This window comes from Stegostoma tigrinum, chromosome 9, assembly GCF_030684315.1.
Source record: "Stegostoma tigrinum isolate sSteTig4 chromosome 9, sSteTig4.hap1, whole genome shotgun sequence".
NCBI classification, from domain to species: domain Eukaryota; kingdom Metazoa; phylum Chordata; class Chondrichthyes; order Orectolobiformes; family Stegostomatidae; genus Stegostoma; species Stegostoma tigrinum.
Window position 1 is genome coordinate 4,862,508 of NC_081362.1, and position 21,883 is coordinate 4,884,390.

Here is a 21,883-nt window from a genome sequence, read left to right on the forward strand (position 1 = left end):
CTTTGAAGTCACTTAATTCAAATTATCCCTGCATTCCATTATAAATTATGCATGATAAACATTTGGTTTCTTAATTAACATTAATAGCTGCACTTTCTGAATAATGAGAACTTTGATGAGAAAACAGCTACAGGAGTAGATTTTTTGTCAGCTGTAGTTTCAGAACACAAATTAATCCGCCTTTGTTTAGGAAAAACCTGAAAATGTTACCATGGACAATTTGAGCTGGTTTACAACACATGAAAATTGAAAACATTGGGCAGATTATCTAAACCAGTTGGTTTTATTGCAGTTTTCTTTACAAAGCAAATCTAATGATCAATTGGAAGACAATTCAAAGTATATAATTAAATAACATATTGATCTTGCTTAAAAGGTTCTATTTATTCATCGTGCATTGTGTCAATAGGAGTAAACCCCTTATTTAATTATTGCTAACAATTGCCCAATAAAGTTCTGTCAATTCTTTTCTTTTAAAATCTTGTTGTCGGCTCTAATTGCTGCAGAAATTCAACTTGATTGATGACATGAAGCAAGGCTTTTAGCTGAAGTTAAGCAGAGTGACCCATACTTTCTTCATGAATCTGATACTTAAGCTTTCAAAGAGGCTTATTTGTGAATAACACACGCAAACTATTAAACACTCATTCGCAGTCTGACCCTGGCATTAATTAAATTCCTGAAAGAAAACAATTTGCAATTCACTGTCAGCATACATTGCGGTGAAGCCTTAACTCTGAGATGCAAAATTACATTTGTAAATATTGTATGTGTGTGTGTCTTAACTCAGGACCTCTTGGTCTTCTGTTCCTGTTTTGTCTTTTCCACTGTGGTCTCTACAATGGTGGAAGTCTCCGAGTAAGTCTCCAGCTTATTATCTCTAAATGTCTCAACGGCTTCGGTCATTTCTACCTTCTCGTAGTACCGATACTTTGGCTCCTCTGCGACTTTAAGATCAGGTGATAGTGGCTGGCTTGGAGTGATCACGGTTCCTCCTTCATCTTTCTGCTTCTGTCCAGAAGGAACATCTCTCGATTCCAAGTGATCAGGAGCATTTACATCTGACTGTGGTGTAGATGGGCCATTCAAAGGTGTGGGTTTATAATCTGAGACTTGAGAAGGATCTGGCGGTGGTGGAGTTGAGGGTGAAATTGACGGCGATATTGTCGGTCTCTTCAGTTCTCCATTAGCACTTGGTTTTCTATCGTCTGGCTTTTCATCTTCTTTTTCACCCACATGGTCTTTGCCATTCTCTTTAGTGGAGTCAAATTCTTTTGCCCCATCACCATCACCATTGTATTTTAAAGGGGTGGGTTGTTCGGGCTGCGGTAGAGAGTCCATATCAAAAGTAACAATCACTTGACTCCTTGTGGGAACTGTTGTACAGAAGAAAGGGTCCATATAACTGGCTTCACCTGTGACTAACACATAGTGCCCTTTGGTATATAATGCTGCTACAGGTGGTTCTGGTTTTTTCTGTCTTCCCATTCTGTCCAGGACTATATTACACAGGGCGTTATAAAGCCTACTGATCTGTGCTCCATCTGGTACATCATCTGGTCTTGTGGCCTCTTCTCCCTCATCAGAATAAAACTCAACATCCTCGTCTTCTTCCTCATCCTCACTGGCACTGACTTTATGGTCTTCACTCGATTCAGAAGGTTTCTTTGCACATTCCTGGTCTGCTCCACTACTGCACCTGGCATCTGATGGAGTGACAGCCTTTCTCTTTGACATTTTCCTAGAGAGCGCCATTCCACTGGCCTGAAGAGGTGTGCTGTATAGTGCAGCCGCTGTGATGTCTAACAAAAATAGAAGGTCATTTTGTTTTGCAGATTGATAAGCTGAGAGTGCAGTTCAACAAATCTTCAGTTAAATCAAAGCAAACTTAAAACCAAAGCAATGGTAGGGCCATCATTACCGAATTGGTTAGGCATATATCTTTATTCTAAAATGGCATCAGTGAAAACCCTCTCCTATTCCTCAAGAACATTGATGTCATGGTAATTAGGAAAATATCTTATGCTTTCTCAAAATCTATTTGTACTCAACAACCCAGCAACAGGGCACTGGAGCACTTAGGGAGTTCTGAGAATCTATTGGTCATAGAACTCATTAAAGAGTGACGGGCATCTGTGCTTTCTTGCTGGAGGGTGGGGATAGAGAAGGCAAGGCCGGGTTAGCATTATTTTCAATGTCTGTTTCTGGGTTGGGGTCTTCACTTTGACCCACCTTCACCTATCCCTCCAACCCCACTCACAAATCCCAACCAGGTCAAAGTGGGCACAGCCAAGGGTGAAAAGTACCCTGGCCCCAGGGCTTTCATCATGGAGGCACAAACCTCCATCCCTCATCTGATCCACTTCGTCCCCACCCCCACCCTTAACGAATCTCAATGCAGTTGTGTAAAGTTACAAACCTACTCATTGCTTTTGTATCTCGGAAAGTCTCGGGCAACTTTTTTTTCAAAGTTGCTGCTTTGCTGGTTGGTATTACACGGGAATGACCAGCCCCTGCAAGCTCCACTTCAAATTATACACCATTCTAACTTGGAACGTATCGCCATTCTTTCAGTGTCACTGGGTCAAAAAGCCAACAACTCCAACCCTAAAACAGCATTGTGAGTCCACCTACAGCAGACAGACTGTAGTGATTCAAGAAGGCAGCTTGCTACCACCTTCTCAAGGGCAACTAGGGACGGGCAGTACATGCTGAAACAGAAACAGCAATTTCTGGGAAAACTCAGCAGGTCAGCTGGCATCTGTAGAGAGAAAGCAAAGTCCGTGAATCGGGTCAATTGACTGTTCTTCAGAACTACAGTCAGGGACATCTGTGGCTTGTATATGAATGAAAAGATGTTTCTCCTCCTGCTGGATCTGTCAAAAGTCAAACCTGTTTAAAAAATAATCACTCAAACATGATAGGCTGGGATTCTTTTCAAAATGTTGAAAGTTGCTGCAAACAGCAGCTACCACCTCTTTCAAAATCTATTAGGAAATAATTCCAGACTCCGGGCACCATTGGGATGAAATAAATTACTGCAGGATCCCCTGAGTAACGAAAAACTTTAATTTTTGATCCCATTCTAATTTACATCTGACCTTTGCTCATGGGTGGGACATCTGTGTTGTCATATCGACTGCTTGTTGATATTGTGGTTACTTCAGTCAGAGTAGATTGTGATCTGAAAGTTGAAAATGATCAGTTTAATGGCTGAACAAGAATTAATTATTTACAGATCTCTAACACATAGCAGGAGAGGTCTATGAAAATTGCATTCCATCAAATTCCTCCACAATTTTCTAACCCTTGAGTTGGTGACAGTTCCTAATCATTTTACTCTCTCACTGCTAATACCCAGCGCACACAACCATCCTGCCTGCGAACACCTTGGGTTCTTTCTCACAATATTCCAGGCCGGAAACAATGCGGCTATTGTTAAAATGTGCTCAGTTGTTGCAGTTGTAGGAAAAGGGAAACCCAACCCACTCCCCCCCCCCCACCCCCAACTCAGAGTTTTATCCATTTTAAGGCCTGCTGCGGAGATCCCATCAAACATCGATGGTGCGCCAATTGGTAGCTGGCACTGTGCCAGTGCAGTGGAAGGTCCATGTACTAATGCCTAAAAGATGCATCAGAGTTCCTTCAAGTAGCATCCATGGCACACAGGTGCCAGGCAATGGCCAACGCCAACAGGAGAGAATCTAACCATCTCTTCTTGATAAGCGATGGCATCACAATCAGTGAATCCCTGATACCAACATCCTGGGGGGTTACTGTTGACCAGAAACTGAAATGGACTGGTCGAACAAATACCACAGCAATAACACCAGGTCAGACGCTAGGTATTCTGCAGCGACTAACTCCCCTCCTGACTCCCCAAAGTCTGTCCATCATCTACACGGCACAAGTCAGGAGTGTGATGGAATACTCCCCACTTGCCTGGATGGGGGCAGCCCCAACAACACTCAAGAAGCTTGACACCATCCAGGACAAAGCAGCCACTTGATTGGCACCGCACCTACCACGTTGAGCATTTACTCCCTCCACCACCAACACTCAGTAAGCAGCAGTGTGGACTATCTACAAGATGTGCTGCAGAAATTCACCAAGGTTTCTCTTACTACCTTAAAGGACAAGAGCAGCAGATATATGGGAGCACCACATGCTGCAAGTTCCCCTCCAAACCACTCACCATCCCCTGGCTTGGAAATATGTCAACATTTATTCACTGTAATTGGATCAAAAATTCCAAAATCTCCTTCCTTAACAGCACTGTGGGCGCATCTAGCCCCACACATTCTGCCGTGATTCAAAAAGGCAGCTCACCACCACCTTCTCAAGGGCAGTTAGGGACAGGCAACAAGAGATGGATAGCGACACACACAGCCAATGAATGAAGATACAAACCGAACAGAATCCAATCTCTGGAATGCCAGCAGCCTGCGCCAAGTAGGTCATTGAATCAAGAGACAGAGAAAAGGGATTGTTCATAATACTGGCAGCAAAAGGGCCACAAACATTCAATATGAATACTATCACTTAAACACATCGCACTACAACCCCACTTTCATTGCTGCCACGGAGCTGAACAGATGGATGGAATCGACAGGCTGGTAATGGGCATCACATGCCAGAGCGGGCATCCTCAACTGTTGCGGTTGTTCCCCTGTGTCAGACCCCGCAGCATGGGTCAAGTATGTTTGGGAGGTCAAGCCATGGCAGAGATGGCATTCCCTTCAGAATTAAATGTCACAAGGCAAGGATAGCATTGTGATTAATGACCAAAAAATTTCACTCTCACAGTTCTGGGTCAGTTCAGTGAAGAGGAAGGAATCAAAGATAAATAGAGTCTATAGATAGTAGGAACTGCAGATGCTGGAGAATCTGAGATAACAAGGTGTAGAGCTGGATGAACACAGCAGGCCAAGCAGCATCAGAGGAGCAGGAAGGCTGGTGTTTCGGGCCTAGACCCTTGTTCAGAAAAATGTCAGCTTTCCTGCTCCTCTGACGCCGCTTGACCTGCTGTGCTCATCCAGCTCTAGACCTTTTTATCCTAAATAGAGTTTAACCTGAATGTGACTCCTGAAAATTTAAAGCACACACACACTTGCCAAGAGTCAGTGGAGCTCAGGTCTCATTTTATAGTAGAAGTCTTCCTAACTGACTTTGCAAGGTGTTATAGGCTGTACAGGCTTCATTATGAACTGGTTGACAATTTCTCAGAAATCTGTCACTTTGTTTCTTAACTCACAGCGAGTCTCTTTCACCCATCACCCCCTGAATGGAAGCGTAAAATATAAATATTATTGTAGCTGACAAGCTATTTAACAATATCATGCACACCCCCTCCAAGGGATCATTTGAAGCTATCCTCCTGCTATTGATACAGTTACATTTCACAGCAAAATAAAGTCTCCACTTCTTCCGAAATAATCTTGAAACATTCATGTGAAATGAAAACTAAGCATCAAACCTTGATGCTGTAAAGCAGGACTGATGCCTGGACGTCTATTGTAACATTGTTCAATATGCCACAAATTCACTTATAGTTCAGGGACCCCAAAAGATGTAAATATTTATTTAATTCTACACTTTACTGGTTAAAAAAAAGAGAAGCTGGGTGGTATGGTGGCTCAGTGGTTAGCAAAGCTACCTCACAGCACCAGGGACCCGCGTTCAATTCCACCCTCGGGCGACTGTCTGTGTGGGGTTTGCACATTCTCCCCGTGTCTGTGTGGTCTCCCTGATGTGCAGGTTAGGTGGACTGGCCATGCTAAATTGTCCCATAGTGTCCAGGGTAATGCAGGCTAAGTGGATTAGACATGGGAAATGCAGGGATAGGGTGGGTGGTTGGGAGGTTCCTTGGAGGAAATTCTGAGGAAGGGTCACCAGACCCAAAATGATTTTTTGTTTTCACCGCTGTGAGACCTCCTGAGCTTTTCCAGCAACTTTTGATTTTTGCTCTTTGGAGGGTCAGTGTGGACTCAATGGCCTGAATAGTCTGCTTCCATGCTGTGGGGTTTCCATGATTCTAAGTGTCTTTTTAAGTGATAACACAGTTTCACTTTTTGGACCCCAAGATCCACCTTTTAATGGATTTCCACTGTTGGGTGATTTATTATGGGCAGGTGAGAAGTCCTGTTACGTACCTGGAATCTTCACTTGCGACAAACTTCTTGTAGCTCTCCAGTTCGTCGTCCAGCAACTGCTGGTACCCGATGACACACTGACACTCATTGGCACATTTTTCCAAATTCCTCTCGGCTTCTCCCATCTGTGTCGCCAAGACTTCAATTTGCTCTCTGTGTGACTCCATCTGACCCGGGTCACCTTCATGCTTTCTTGTGGTCGGCTGCTCCACTGCTGTTGTCTTTAAATGCAATAAGATTGAAATGGTGTCAAGTCTTTATTATCGCGTTTGTGTAATCGTACATATTAGGAGCAGGAGGCAGCCATTCGGCCCCTCCAGCCTGCTCTACCATTCAATAAGATCATAGCTGATCTGATTGGGCCTAAATTCTACAGTCTCTGTCACCCCCAAAGCTCTTAACTCCCTTGTTCTATCAACCTCTAATGTAAAAATATGTGACGACCTGTACTCCATCACCCTCTGAAGAAGGGAGTTACAAAATTCAGAATCCTTGGTTAGAACAGACCTCCTCATCTCAGTCAGAACTGGAAAGCTACCTGTTTTCAAATGATGCCTCCTAGTTCTAGTCTCTCCCGCATTCTCTCAGCATCCATCCCATCCAATCCCCTCAGGATCTTCTTAATTATTTTGTTACGATTATCTCTCATCCTTCTAAACTCCAATGGATACAGGGTCCATTCTTTCTCATTAAGATAACCAAGCACGCACTCCCATTCAAGGTATTTGTGGTCTTCCCTCACCATTCTCGCAGCTATGTACTTTAAGACTTGACCATCTCATGAGGAAGCTGTTCCTTGGTTTCTCTCGGATTTGTATTATTTAATAGAACCGTTCTGAGGAAGGGTCACCGGACCCGAAACAGTAACTCTGTTTCCTCCTTCATCAATGCTGCCAGACCTGCACAGCTTTTCCAGCTTTGTTTGTGTACTATTTAATGGTTGTTTCCCATGGTAATCTATCCAAAGGAAAATCAATCCATTGTTTCTTTGCCTAAAATATCCTAATCCATCACCCGAAACCAGTCAGCGTGGCACCAATCTCAGTAGTTCACATCACAGGTTGCTCCCACAGGGAGCCTGATGTTGATGGACAAGAGTTAAAACTGGATCGCGATGACCTTTACGCGACCATAAAACAGACTCCAGATGGCACTAGCTGTCTGAAGTTGTATTTAATCTTTCATCATAAAACGAAGGCAGAATTAAAGAGGCTTCTGCCCCTCTCATAATAAGGTGAACTGGGTTGGAGCCCAGATTGTGGGATGATACTGCTGCCTGGCTGCCAAGAGACTGCAATGACAGACCAATCTATGAGCTAACGTCCCATCCACAGGGGATAAACTGAAACAGTTCGCCAACGCCATTTTTAATAACTGCAACGCTTCTATGAAACAGTTTGAAAGCAATAAGTTTTAATAGGTTTTAACAGTTTCTGAGTCAGGAGTTATGTACACACACAGAACAGGCAATTAGAGGCTCTCAAGGTATTTGCAACAATGAGAAATGACACCAGGGTCAAACCGATTTGATAGTGCAGCACATCACATGTGGGTCTAATGTTGCGTGACACCAAATCCTACAACGGCAACTTGCATTTGTCTAGTACCAGTCACATGGAAAAACAGTTTCCAGACTCATGGCCTTTACCACTTAGAAGGGCAAGGAGGTACGTGAGAAGATAAGATAAATAGAACTAGCTCTGGCTCTGAGCTAGGAGGCGGGCAAAAGCGTTTTAGATGAACACGTCAATGAGGTGGAGCAGCAAATTTCTCTTCATCCACCCCCACCCCCAGCCACTCACTGACGGTGACACACAGTGGTTAGACCAGGCTGTTCAGAAATGTCCTCCCAATGCCCATCCAGCACCCGCTCCAATGCCAGCAGCACTTCTGTAGCACCTTGTACGATTTCAGGATCTGCTTCACAGCCGTTCGGACCACGATACCACTGTTGTATAATAGAGGTCGGATACCACAAGTTGGGAAATGGCACGCTTCTACACAGCGTCCAGAGCCAACCTCCTCCTGTGATTCTGCCAGGCAGGTGGCACCTGGGAGTTGGAAGAGTACATGTGCCCCAAGACAATGACACAATTGCTCCCAGACAAGTCCTGCAATGGCCTGTAACTGACTGGGCTCGCACAGAAAGTCACCAATGCAACGCACTGGATTAAAAATCTTGGACAGCAGGTATCCTGCTCCTCTCCATGTTACAGGGGGCAATTGGGAATGTGGGGTTTTAGGAATGGGCTTATTGAACAGGCTTGAGGGGCCGAATGGCCTATTCCTGCTCATGCTTGCAGGTGAATAAAAATGACAGTGCTCCTTAAACTATCCACTTCTATGGAAATCGAAGCCAAACCTTCAACTTTATAAAACAGTCTTTAAATCTAAAGTCCCAGTGCCCAGTATCCTCCAGATGCTAGTTTTCCAAAATTGTTACAATCTCAGATTTGCTGCTGTTTGAACATTTAAAATAGGATAATCTAGGTGTATTTGCATTTCACTGTTTTGGCCATCACTGCAGTCTGGCAGCTTTTTAACCAAGTGCCTCACTGTATCACCTAGCAACATACCCCAGCCCCCTCCCGAATCAGCCTGCACTAATTCACTGCCACTCAAACCATTGTCTAATCCTTGGTGTTTGCCAAGTGTGACATTTTATCTTGCATCTCGCTTTGCCCATTTGCACGAGCAAATCCACTAGATTGTAACATTCAAAAATAGTTTAAAACCATGCAAGTGGAAACTCAAAACTTACTCTCAGTGAGACATTGCACTCCAATTCCCAACCTTAAAAATAAATCAAAACACCAGGAAGAAATATAAAGAATGTCTCACAGATGGCACAGCTAACAGGAAAGATTGAAAAGGGTGTAGAATGTTTATTTCTAAAATTGCAGATTTTGAGGAGGTCCAATGAAGTTTGCTAAAATTCTGAACGGATTGGACAGTGTAGAAACTGAGAGAGTACTTCTGCATGGGATAGATCCCAAACTAGTGATTGTAAGTACAGGATCATTGCTGTTAAATCCAGTGATAAAAGGAGTCGTCAGAGGGTGGTTAGAATGGGAGAGAGTGCTCACTAACACAGAATATGATCGATGTAAATGATTCAGATTCCTTCGAAAGGACAAATCCACAAGAGTAAAAGGGAAAGAAAGAAATGCTGAGAGGCCGGGAGAAAGGAATAATTCTGTGCAAAACTTGCTTTGTCAAATGCTGTGTTTGAATTCCACAGCTCGAGGCCTATATAACTGCAACAAAGCCTCCAACAGCAAAAAGATTGAGATGACAGAGATGCATTAAGAACTGCTGGAGCACAGACAAAGACAACCAGCTCAGAAGGAAGCTATTTGGAATTCTGCAGGGCTTCCCTCAAATTTGCCTAGGTTTCCTAGAGTAAAACCTCCTCCCTACCTATCTTGTTTTCTCTCCATCTTCGGTCCGCCTCCCCCTCTCTCCCTATTTATTCCAGTTCCCTCTCCCCATCCCCCTCTCTGATGAAGGGTCTAGGCCCGAAACGTCAGCTTTTGTGCTCCTGAGATGCTGCTTGGCCTGCTGTTGTCATCCAGCTCCACACTTTGTTATCTAGATTTCCTACAGCATGTTTTTGTACACCAACTGACCTCACTCTGTTCCTGGCTCTGTAATGGACTGGGGTCGCTCTCGCCGTTGTGTAACTGAGATGTCAGTGCAGATCCCTTCTCCACTGCCAGCTCATTCTCTTCTCCCTGTAAGAAAGGCAAGAACAGCCAAGAGGGTACAACTTTCTCAAACCAATGACTTCTAATCTAAAAATTTTAGAACTGATAAATTCCAAAACAAAGAATGTTCTCTCCCTGACTTTGTAAGATTAACCCATTCCCCATATGTTAAACACCTTTCCTTCTTCTTGATAGTCTTTAGCCTTGGGCTAAGTTTTGTTTCTGTTTTGTGCTTACATATTGAATCATAGTGAACCCCTAAGAATCGCACATGCAGGGAATGGAATGGCTGAAGAGAGGAAGGCAACATTGACTGCAGAAGTACACAATGGCCTGCCTTGTGACACCTACACCACTGAGGCAGGGTTTAAAATATGCACTTTGTTTATTTTTATTCAATCACAGATGACGGCATCACCCCAGCATTTGTCACCCATCCCAGGGGCAGTTAAGCGTCAGCCACATTGCAGTGGGTCTGGATCCAGACATGGTAAGGATGGCAGATTTCCATTCCTAAAGGGCTTCAGTGAAGTAGATGGGTTTTCCCCAAAATAGACAGTGGTTTCATGGTCATTGTGAGACTCCTAATTCAAGATTTTTATTGGATTCAAATTCCACCATCTGCAGGATTTGAACCTGGGTCCCTAGGTCATTTCCTGGGTCTTTGGATTAAACAGACCAGCAATAACACCACCAGACCATCACCTCCCAATAAGGAAATGTTTTCTGGCCTTCAATACCTGTGAGAACTAGCTATGGTCATGACAGGATAAGAACCGACACTGTTCCTCTTCCAGGAAGCCTCAGATAGTAAGCTGTTAGTTCTAGTCAAAGGTTGAATTTTAATGAACCCTGCACCCCCTGGCTGATGATAAGAGAAAGGGGAAAACTTCCTGGCAACAAGGGGGGCTTGATGAATTTATGTGTCATTGCTGACTGACTTAACTTCACATTATAAACATCAGGAGCCTGTGTGGGTTAGTAGGACCATTAGAGAACAGTGATCTCATCTCACAGTCCAAAGATATGCAGGTTAGTTGGATGAGCCAAAGGAAATGGTGGGTTACAGGGATGGGGTAGGGAGGTGTATCTGGGTGGGATGCTCTTCAGATGACAGTGTAGATTTAATGGGCTGAATGGCCTCATTCTACACTGTAGGGAATCTATGATTCTATAAAGCACTGACATTAATAAAGTGGTATCAATCCAGTGGTTCAACCTCAGCTGAGCACTGAGTCTTATATGCATGATGTCCAAGTTCTGGATTATAAACACACACACACACACACACACACACACACACACACACACACAGAACCTTGATTAAACCTCACTTGTTCTGTACCCAAGTGTATCCGAACTATGATCGCAACCTGTAGCTCAACAACTTTCTGTGCTCCACTAGTTTAGATTACCTCCCAGTTTGTCCCCTTTGCAGCTTCACAGTTTATAGACTGGCGCACATCCGTCAGAACATTCAGGTAATCCTGGATTTCTGCTAGATTCTGCAGAATGTGAGCAGCGGAGAAATATGTCAGAAAGTCAAGCAGTGATCACTTTAAATCATTTTCAATCAGTAGCAATAGATACAGAGTCTGGTGAAACTCATGACAAATAGACTCTTTCACACAGACACACACCAGGGCTTCCCCCTCAAGTGATATTCTGAAGGAGGCCATCATTTGATTGCATTTGTAACAGTCTTAAGGCTGTTCTGAAGAAATAATTCAAGGGGTAGATAGAAAGAAACCATTAATCTTGGGCAAAGATAGGGCAGCGAGAAAAACAGAAACTGCTGCTCCCAACACAAGTTACAAAGGTCTCTGTACTGCTGAAACCTGGATCAATATTTTACACAAACTGAAACAGAAATTGCTAGAAAAGCTCAGCAGGTCTGGCAGCATCTGTGGAGAGAAATCAGAGTTGATGCTTCAGGTCCTGTGAATTGAATTGAACGAGCTTTATTGTCACATGTACTCAAACGAGTGCAGTGAAAAGTTCATATATCACCACTTACAATGCTATCTTAGGTACAGAGGTACCTAGGTACAATCCTTATTTGCAAACTGGAGAAAGGAAGAAAAATTGTTACATTAAAGCTATATCTTTCCTCAGAACGGGATCGGAAACAGTAACTCTGATTTCTCTCCCCAGATGCTGCCAGACCTGCTGAGCTTTTCCAGCAAATTTTGTTTTTGTTTCTCATTTCCTGCTTCTGCTGTTCTTTGGGGGGTTTTATTAAATATTTTGCACTCTCTCATTTCAAAGAGGTTTTATTTTGTTTATTTAAGCTGCTATCTGGAAAATGATCACAAATTCTGGGATTGAAAAAAACCAAAAGAATGCTGATGCTGTAAATCGGGAACAAAAGCAAAGTTGCTGGAAAAGCTCAGCAGGTCTGGTAGCATCTGTGAAGGGAAAAACAGAGTTAATGTTTCGGGTCCAGTGACCCTTCCTCTGAACAGTTCTGAGGAAGGGTTACCGGACCCAAAACATTAACTCTGTTTTCTCCTCCACAGATGCTGCCAGGCCTGCTGAGCTTTTCCAGCAACTTTGTGTTTGTTACACATTCTGGAACCTCAGGCAAACACTAAATTGTGCAGTCATTACACAACTATGCAAACCTTCAAATTAAAGTAAGTTCCAGGACAAAAGCACAGCAGTGGTTGTTTATTATTGACAGGCATGAATGCCTTACTTAGCTCATCGTTACACAGAATTGTTAAATAATTGACAGACTACAGGCGGTCGGCACGTACCTTCCTGTTTCTCTCTTTAATGGAGTTTATATCTTCCTGCAGGAGCTGGGTACGGATCTGCAGTTCTAAGTTCCTTAATAAAGCTTTGTTTGCGTTCTGAGATGAAGAAGATGACATGCATGTGAGACTTTCAAAACCTTCCATTCTAGCAATCCAGTTCTTGCACTGACTGACTATTGGCTGTAATATCCTCTCATGGCACAGGGGGAGCACCCCGCTGTTGTGTTTACAGCCATGCTCTACACGAGGTAACTAGCGAGCTTTGAGAAGATTTGTAGCTCAGGTTGAGGTTCTGGATGTGAGTTTGTTTGCTGAGCTGGGAGGTTGACCCACTATCACTAGTATCCTTACATACAGATGAGGAAGGACACCACTTTGATTGGGACAACACATCCATCCTAGGACAAGCCAAACAGAGACACGCACGAGAATTCCTAGAAGCATGGCATTCCAACCGGAACTCCATCAACAAACACATTGATTTGGAGCCAATCTACCATCCCCTGAGAAAAAGAACAGGAAATGGCATCACCAATGCAGGAAATGATATCACCAACCCAAGGAAACCTAAACAGATAAATAGAAAGCGGGACATAACACCAGCACTTCGTCGGAGGCTCACTGATGATGTTACCTAGAATGGTGACGAAACGTCTGAAAACTAACCTTCCAGCTCAGCGAGCAAACTCACATCCACGAGGTAACTAGGCAGGAAGGATAAAACAGGAGCCTAATCGGTACAAACTGTTAGCTTTTATTTACAGCAATATGCAATATGGGTATTCGCTTCCAACCTTGACCACCAATTCCACTGGATCAGCAACGGGATTTGCAGGGTTACAAAGATAAGGCAGGAGGGGGGATGGATCTTCAGAGGGTCAGGGTGGACTTGATGGGCTGAATGGTCTGCTTCCACAGTGTAGGGGTTTCAATGACTCTATATAGGTAGTTTGTAGGTTATGAATGTGTCTGTTCAGTTACAAGTCAATTCATACAAGTCAGAACACAATGTAGGGCAACATAAACTGGGTATTCATATGCCAGGCCATTAACATTACACCCCTATATGAGATTACATTCATAAGTTTGAGCATTTTTAACCCAGACACTTGTAAACCAGGGACCTTGTTACACTATTGTAAAGGAATCGACTGAAACCAAGTCAAGACAAATTAAACTGTGACAGATCCTAAAGGAGACAAAGAGTAAATCATGGAAACGTGTCAAATTTCAAGTACAGTTTGGTCTTGGAGAATGATTACACACTCCATTCCCTGCTGTGCTCACTGGGCCTCTGTCTTTAAGGTCAACCAGGTGTAATGTAACCACGGAGGAGGGGGCAGTCACTCAGACGAAACCACCCCCACCCCCACGACTCGCTGCTGAGACCTGTTGGGGTTCCTACATAGACGAGCATATGTTGATATAGAGTTTACACTCACCACTTCAACGGAATTGAACCTTTACTTAATGTACAATTAACAACGACACAGAGTATCAGCACAATGATGACACTTTGTGCATGTGCAAATTATCTATTTGATGACCTGTAATGACCTCCTTCCCTCTCTAATGATGTTAACTGTACCTCCACTTTGCCTGCCAACCAATCAGCTCTAGCTCACTTCTGCCACCTGGTGGTCTTCCCAACTCAACACTGCACCATGTCTGACATGCGCTGACTGACACATCAGTGGAGCAATATTCTTCACTCGAGGTGCCCAGTCAGTGCTGCACCTTGTTTGGGAAGTCTCTAACTTACACACCTTCACTCACACGTTTGTCCTCTGGGGAACAGCAGCGAGGCCCACAGACTGATCAACCTGCTCCTGACAGACACATGAACCCAGAAACGCCTGGCTCAGAAATAGGGACGTTACCTATTACTTTGTTGGAACTCCACAGAGGCACTCGTAAAGGTAAGAAAGGGTGACCTATTCACTTCACTTGGTCTTAATCTTCGATGTCACATTTGATAGCCCAGGGCATTATGAGACTTGGACTCAGGGTGAGCGAATAGAGTTGGGATACACCTCAACTATAATTTCATCAAGTATCTGAAAATGTTGAAGAGGCTGAATGGTCTCCTCCTGTTCCTATGTTCCAACACCTTTCGACTATTCTCCAACATCTCTCTGAAGGTCAACGGGCAATTTCAGTTCTTAGATCTTGAACAATCTGTGTGACTAGTTTCCCATGCACTTTACAACACAAAAAGCTGCATTTATTAACTTATTTAAAGATAAACCCCAAATGCTTACAGGTTATTTTGTATCAATTGAGACCCCTGAATTACTCACTTTGCTCCATCATTTATTTTAAAATTTATTGAAAAGGCACAACTTCAGCAGAATCATGGAACAGTTAGCCAAGTTGTAGGGAAATTTAAGTGAAATTAACAGAAAAGTATCTCAGCTGATGGTTTAGTAACAGTGATCAGAAGTCGTTTGGTCATGCTAGAAATCCCTTACAATACTCATTTTTCTCCTTTCTCTAATAACTAAAAACAAAAATAATACATTCTTGTACAGCTCATGACTTCACTAAAGTTTCTGGCCCCAGCAATCTATTATTCTGAAATTTAACTCATTGAATTAAACAAAGTGCAGTTTAATTCTTGTTGAGTTATTCACCTATTTGGATTCTGGTCCCAAATGGATATAAGATTACAGCACGGTGGCTCAGAGGTTAGCACTGCTGCCTCACAGCGCCAGGGACTCGGGTTCAATTCTAGCCTCGGCTGACAGTCTGTGTGGAATTTACACATTCTCCCCGTGTCTGCGGGGTTTCCTCTAGGTGCTCCGGTTTGCTCCCACAGGCCAAAGATTTGCAGATTAGGGTGGACTGGCCATGCTAAATTGCCCGTAGTGTTCAGGATGTGCAGGCTAGGTGGCTCAGCCATGGGGAATGCAGGATTACAGGGTGATGGGCTGCTCTTCAGAGGGTTGGTGTGGGCTCAATGGGCTGAGCGGCCTGTTTTCACACCATATGGATCCTATGATAAGGTTTACTAGGCTTTGCAACATGGATAAACTTAAGTTCATTTAGAAAATTTGAGATTTGGAATGTTATTCACAACTAACAAAAACAACAGGTGAAATTCCTAAAAGTTCGAGTTGAGGATACAGCATAAAAGAGAGAGATGATGACAAGGATACCAAAGTGAAGCCTTAGAATTTTCATTTAGTTAATTCTCACACCACCAGAAGATTGTGATTTCAATTAAGTTGACCATTCCTGCCTGGGTTTGGTTGATACAATGATATTAACATCTGTTTCAGAGTTGAAGGTATAAGGCCCAATTTTAACTCATTCAAAACCCATTCATTTATGGAGAAGTAAAACTGGGGACTGGGCAAATTCAGAAATGTGCTGGTGCAGGGATTCAACACTTCATGGTGTTGACGAGATCCAAAGAGCCACAACTTGACAACAAGCTTTAATCTTTTGTCCTGTTCTCCCCTGGGATGCTGTGCAATTGGTGAGCACTTGAAATGTTATAATATTCAAGGCTATGGGCTACGTGCTGGGAGGTGGGATTAGTGTAGATAGGTCCGTGCAGACTTAATGGGCTGAAGGGCCTCTTCTGCGCTATAAGCTCGATAGCAATGACTATGAAGAGTCAATGTTAAGAAGCTTACCTTATTCAAGTTTTCAAAGGTGTCCTGAAGTTGTTTGTTTTTCTCATATTCAGCTCTGTGTCTGAAAGCAAGACAAGGGTCACAATGAAAGATAGCTTTTGCAAAATCAATTTATTTCTACTCATGAAAACCAAAGGAACTGCAGACGCTGTAAATGAGAAACACAAAAAGGAATTGATGGAAAAGCTCAGCAGGTCTGACAGCACCTGTGCAGCCCACATCAAATCATTTGTGGGCTGACAGTGGCATGGTGGTAACATCATTGGGTTAATATTCCAGAGGTTTGGGCTAATTCTCTAGCAGGAGGGGGTGTGCGTTCAAATGTCACCCAGCTACTGAATTGAGATTAATTTAGTAAAGTCTGGAATCAAAAGCTGGTGAGAATGACAATTGTCATCGATCATTGTATAAACACCACCTGGTTCACTAATGCCCTTGAGGGGAGGAAACCTGCCATCCTAACCCGGTCTGTCTTACATGTGACTCCAGACCTGCAGCAACGCGGTTGACTCTGAACTGCCCTCTGCAATGGCCAAGCAAGCGTCTCAAGGGCGATTAGGGATGGACAACAAATGCTGGTCTAGCCAGCGACACCCACATCCCAGTGAACTTGCAACCACGGAGCAAGTAAAACGATACATACAGGACCCTTGGTGGTGGGCCATGGCTGAAACTCATCTGGCCTGGCCAACTTGCTCACTTATAATTCTGCTGCCCTTCGCAATGTTGACGATTAATGGCCTGTTAACGGCTGTATTAGTTTAACGAACAAAATTACAAGGATGACACGTAATTGTAGCAGTTGCGAAAGAGGTAAAATCTCTCAGCCATGAGCAATTCCCAATCATCAGCGATTCAACTAAGATTACACAGGAGTCATAGTTCATTTTCTTCAATGGCACCAGCAATCCTTCTTAAACCCCACAATAGGTCCCGACCCACAGAGAGGCTGGAGAAACTCAGCAGGTCTGGCAGCATCTGTGGAGAGAGAAAAAAAGAGAGAGAAAGAAAGAGAGAGACAGACAGAGTTAATGTTGTGGGTGTGGTGTGACCCTTCTTCAGAGCTCTTCTTCATTAGGGGAGGGGTGGGACATGATGACTGGGGGATGGGATTGGGGGGTTTCGGAGATGAGGGGCAGTTGACATGATTTCCAGCTATGCTGGGTATGTGCGGAGGTAGCTAACTGTTTAAAATCGCCAGCTGCCTCTGACCAAAGATGCAGTGTGAAACCTGGAGGTGTGGCTTAAGTGGAATCTTCTGGAATTGCCCATTTGGATCTGGGACACTACTGGGAGAGACTAGCTGCCTTTTTGTCATGATTGAAATGTGCAGAAAAGGGCCATAACCCTCATGACCGCCCAACGTTTGAAGCATCCAAGAGGATGCTGGATGATTATTTGGATGGAAATGGCGTACAGGGAAATAGGGCAATGGCAGGAGATTGTGGCGAGGGAATAGAACTAGTGTAGGCATGATGGGCTGAATGGCTGCCTTCTGCCCAACAACAATTCAGTGATTCATTGGAACTGTCATCCAGACAGATACACTGTCAAAACTGTCAGAAACACTCACCAAAGGAAGCTGTCAAAGCATTTAAAAGTGCTGCCCCTCAAACCTTTGAAAGTACTGGCATAGGGCTGCCTGGTAGCTCAATGGTTCGCACTGCATTCTCACAGCGCCAGTGACCCAACCTCGGGCAACTGTCTGTGTGTAGTTTGCACATTCTCCCTGTGTCTGCGTGGGTTTCCTCTAAATTACTCCCACAGTCCTAAAATCTGCAGGTTAGGTAGACTGGCTGTACTAAACTGCCAACAGTGTCCGGAGATGTGCAGGTTAGCCATGGGAAAAATGTAGGTTGGGGGCGTGGGTCTGGTTGGGATGCTCTTTGAAGGGTAGGTGTTGACTCAATGGGCTGAATGGCTTCCTTCCACACAGTAAGGATTCTATATTTATAAATAATTTCTTGTTGTTTCACTCGGTGTGTCGAGAAACATTCCTGGCTTAGCGCAGTATGGCTGATTTCACAACTACACACCGTCACAGTGTCACAGTTACTTCAACCTTACAGATTTGACAGTGATAAGCGGTTTCAGGCTTTTTGATGTGAGGCATTGAATTGTAAGGCTTGCTGTACACGAACGAAATGTTTGTTGTTGTAAGGTTTTATCTTGTTGGCAGGATGCAAATACAATAATAGATTTTTGCGAAAGAGTGAATTTTTTTCAATGCCACAAAGTCTGCAATATGCACTTCAAACTTCATTTTATAGGGCTTAAGTCTCCCTCATCTTTGCTTGGTTGCTGAGGCCTACTCACGGTAGATACTAAGCAAATTGGCTGTTAGGTGTAAGGGCAAAGGGTGATAGGTGGAGGGAATGGGCTGCTACGAATGGAGAGCATTGCAGCAACATATACAAACATGGGGGTGGGTAGAAGCACATAGCTTGATATAGGAGAGTGTGACTGGCACAGAGTTGTTTGGGAACGTGTGTTGTCATGGATGGAATGTGGCGATCTTTCTGATTTTATTTCTAAGCATTGACGCAATGCCAAATTCTGGACCAGCCATGCCTTACAGCTCACTGTCGACCAGGCTGTGATATCCGTGGAACCCAGGACCCTCCTGAATCTGTGCAGCCCACCCAGCGGGCAAACATCCGCTTCGGTGGGAGATTCAGTACTGGGAAAGAAGTAGAGGAATGAGGGAGCAGGAATGTGAATGTGTAGGATTGGGTGAAGAGAGAAGGAGGGATGTCAAGAGAAGGGAAAGGAAATAATTTCAAACTGTTCTTGGTACCCAAGGTGTCGACACTGCCCAAAGGTGGCATCATTCAACTGCTGGGGGATTCACCCTTAAATCAAGCCTCCACCCCTCCCCCAACAATGCCCACACTATCTGACTAGAAAATGGGCGCACGTCTTTCCAATTTCTGCCTACGCTTTTAATACCTTCGAACTGGATCATTCCATTATTGTACAAAGTTTGCAATGAAACATTAGTGAGGATCACACTTTTGAGGAAAGTTACAGTTTACGGAATAAAAGGGACAGCAGCAACATGAAAACCAAATTGGTCAAACAGTCGGGAACAGAGTTTCATGGCCAATGCATATTTTTGGGGCTGGAGGAAGGTTTGTCAGGGAGTTCCCCGAAGTTGTGGTACTGGGACCCATGGTTTTCCTGATTTACATTAACAACTTGGATCTTGCTGTGCAGGGGACAGCGTCACATCCTGTGGATGACACGAAACTTGGAAGACTGAGGGGGACAGTGTGGAACTCTAAAGGGATTTTGATAAGTTGAGGGAGCGGGCAGATGGGAGGTAGATGAGGTCATGTGGGGAGAAGTGTGAGGTGATGCATTTTGATCAGAAGAACATTGAAATACAACATAACATAGGGTCAACAATTCCAAAGGGGGTACAGGAGCAGAGGGAGCTGGGGGTATATGTGAACAGATCATTGAACGTTGCAGGACAGAGAGAGGGAGCAGTTAATAAAGCTCACAGTGCCCTCAGCTTTATTAATAGGGCATGGACTACAAGAGCAAAGAGATGGTGTTGAACACGTATGTATAAGATGCTTGTTAGACCTCATCTGGGGTGTTGTGTACAGTTGTGGGCACCACATTATAGGGCGAAAAGTGAACAGGTCGGAGGGAGAGAGACAGTGTAGAAGCGATTTACAAGGATGATTCCAGGAATGAGAAACTTCACTGACGAGGATAGATTGAAGAAGTCGAGAGAAGGAGACTGTGAAAAGATCTGTTAGTGGTTTTCGAAAGCATGAGGGGGCTGGGCAGAGCCCATTGGGAGAAACTGTTCCCATTTCTAAAAGGAGCAAGAAAAAGGTGCAGATTTGAAGTGATGGGCTTGGGGCCGAAAATGAAGTAAGGGTGAGGTGAGAGAGAAATCCTTTTCATAGGGCAAATAGTCCGGGCCTGGAATGCACTGCCTGGAAGTGTGGGGGAAGCAGGTTCAATTGAGGCATTAAACTGGGAAAGTGCATGGTTATTTGGATAGACGGTGCGCTGGGACTTGGGGAAAAGGCAGACATTTGGCATTGGGGCACAGAAGCAGTGCCGGCAGGATGGGCTGAATGGCCTCCTTCTGCTCCATAACCATTCTGTGAGTCTAAGAATTACTTTGAAGGGGTATTTTTTTGTTTTACTTGGTGCTGGGCTATACAGTGAACAAGAGACAAAAAGTAACAATGAGAGTGAGTAAAAGGGAGAGAGAAGTTACCTGGTGTGAAACAGCTCCAAGATTTGCTTCATGTCCTTCAGCTCCTTCTCCAGCATGTTCAGGTCCCTGAGTAGCCGCCAGAGACTCTGCTGCTGTTGGTCGATCTGTTCCATAAAGACTCCCCCCAGACCCGAGAGTTCCTCGATCTGCCTGATACTCTCCACCTGTTTCTCCAGTGTGGCGCTGCTCCTCTCCAGGGCCCGGGCCCGGCACACATAGCTCTCAAAGCGCTCTGCAAACTTCCTTAAACTGCCCAGCTCTGCTAAACCTGCCTCACTCCCCTCTCCCTCCCTCCCCAGCCCACACAGGGAGCTCACTCCGAACATCCCAGGCACAGAACGGGCTGGCTCTGTCAGCTACTGTTGGACAAGTTATTTCAGACAGAGTGGCAATTGGAGAATCTGAGATAACAAGGTGTGGAGCTGAATGAACACAGCAGGCCAAGCAGCATCAGAGGAGAAGGAAGGCTGACGTTCCGGGTCTGGACCCTTCTTCAGGAAAAGTTAGACTGATTCACAACACAGGAGGAGAGACTGGGTAAAACTCCCCTCAGACAGTGTGCACGTATCCCCACCGCACAGCACCCCTCACTGTATATGAAGGGCTGGAAAATACCTTCTGATGAGAATAAATAAGAGTTCAGAACAACGCAGAGCTCCGCATAATTGTGCACTGCCCCTGTTAATTGTCCGCCCTTTCCAGCAATTATACAGGGACATTGTCAACGCATTAATTCTGCCTGGTCAGAGCTTTTGACTGATCAGCAGAGCCCGGGCATGTGTCTCCACAAACAAAACATTCCAGGGGACCACACACACAGTCAGCTAAAACTTGCAAACTAAGAGCTGACGGGGCGCTGAATCTTCCAGGGGCGAATTTCCATGAACATGGGGATCAGCAGGATCATTGTCCCTGTGCAATGGGTGGGACAACAGGAGAAGTTCACGTGGGGTGAGCTGAAGTTCAAAAGGAGGCTCAGACGACTGGGGGGACACACACTGTCAAAGAATCAATATTCACGGTGCAAAAACTAGGAGTTGCTGGAAAAGCTCAGCAGGTCTGGCAGCATCTGTGGAGGAAAAAACAGAGCTAACGTTTCAGGTGCGGTGACCCTTCCTCAGAATTTTATTCATATTAACGAGTGGCGAGGCCAGGTCTGCACGCTCCTCCCACTCTGCCCTCTTACCCATTCTGATACTCACCGCCCATCAGTGTTGCCCTGCCCTGGGCCATGTGCTCTGGAATTCCCTCCCTAAACGTTGTGTCTCTCTCAGGGTGCCGGGTAATGCTCTGGGCTGGCAGTTGGGAGGGCCAGATCAATGCACCCAGGGGACACAGGTTCCAGCTTCACGGGGAGCCAGCTGACTTTAAAGCCCCCGGG

At 44.6% G+C, this 21,883-nt stretch overlaps 1 protein-coding gene across 1 annotated transcript; it reads right to left on the minus strand.

Moving 5' to 3' along the window:
• Positions 1-380: 380 nt before the first annotated feature.
• LOC125454818 (filensin) lies at positions 381-20,828 on the minus strand. Its single transcript, XM_048536041.2, has 8 exons — positions 20,503-20,828; positions 16,260-16,320; positions 12,619-12,714; positions 11,275-11,364; positions 9,782-9,886; positions 6,153-6,373; positions 3,102-3,184; positions 381-1,802 (listed from the first exon to the last, which is right to left on the minus strand). Exons 1-8 carry the CDS (start codon positions 20,826-20,828, stop codon positions 787-789), a joined length of 1,998 nt encoding a protein of 665 aa, XP_048391998.2. The 3' UTR covers positions 381-786.
• Positions 20,829-21,883: the final 1,055 nt, after the last annotated feature.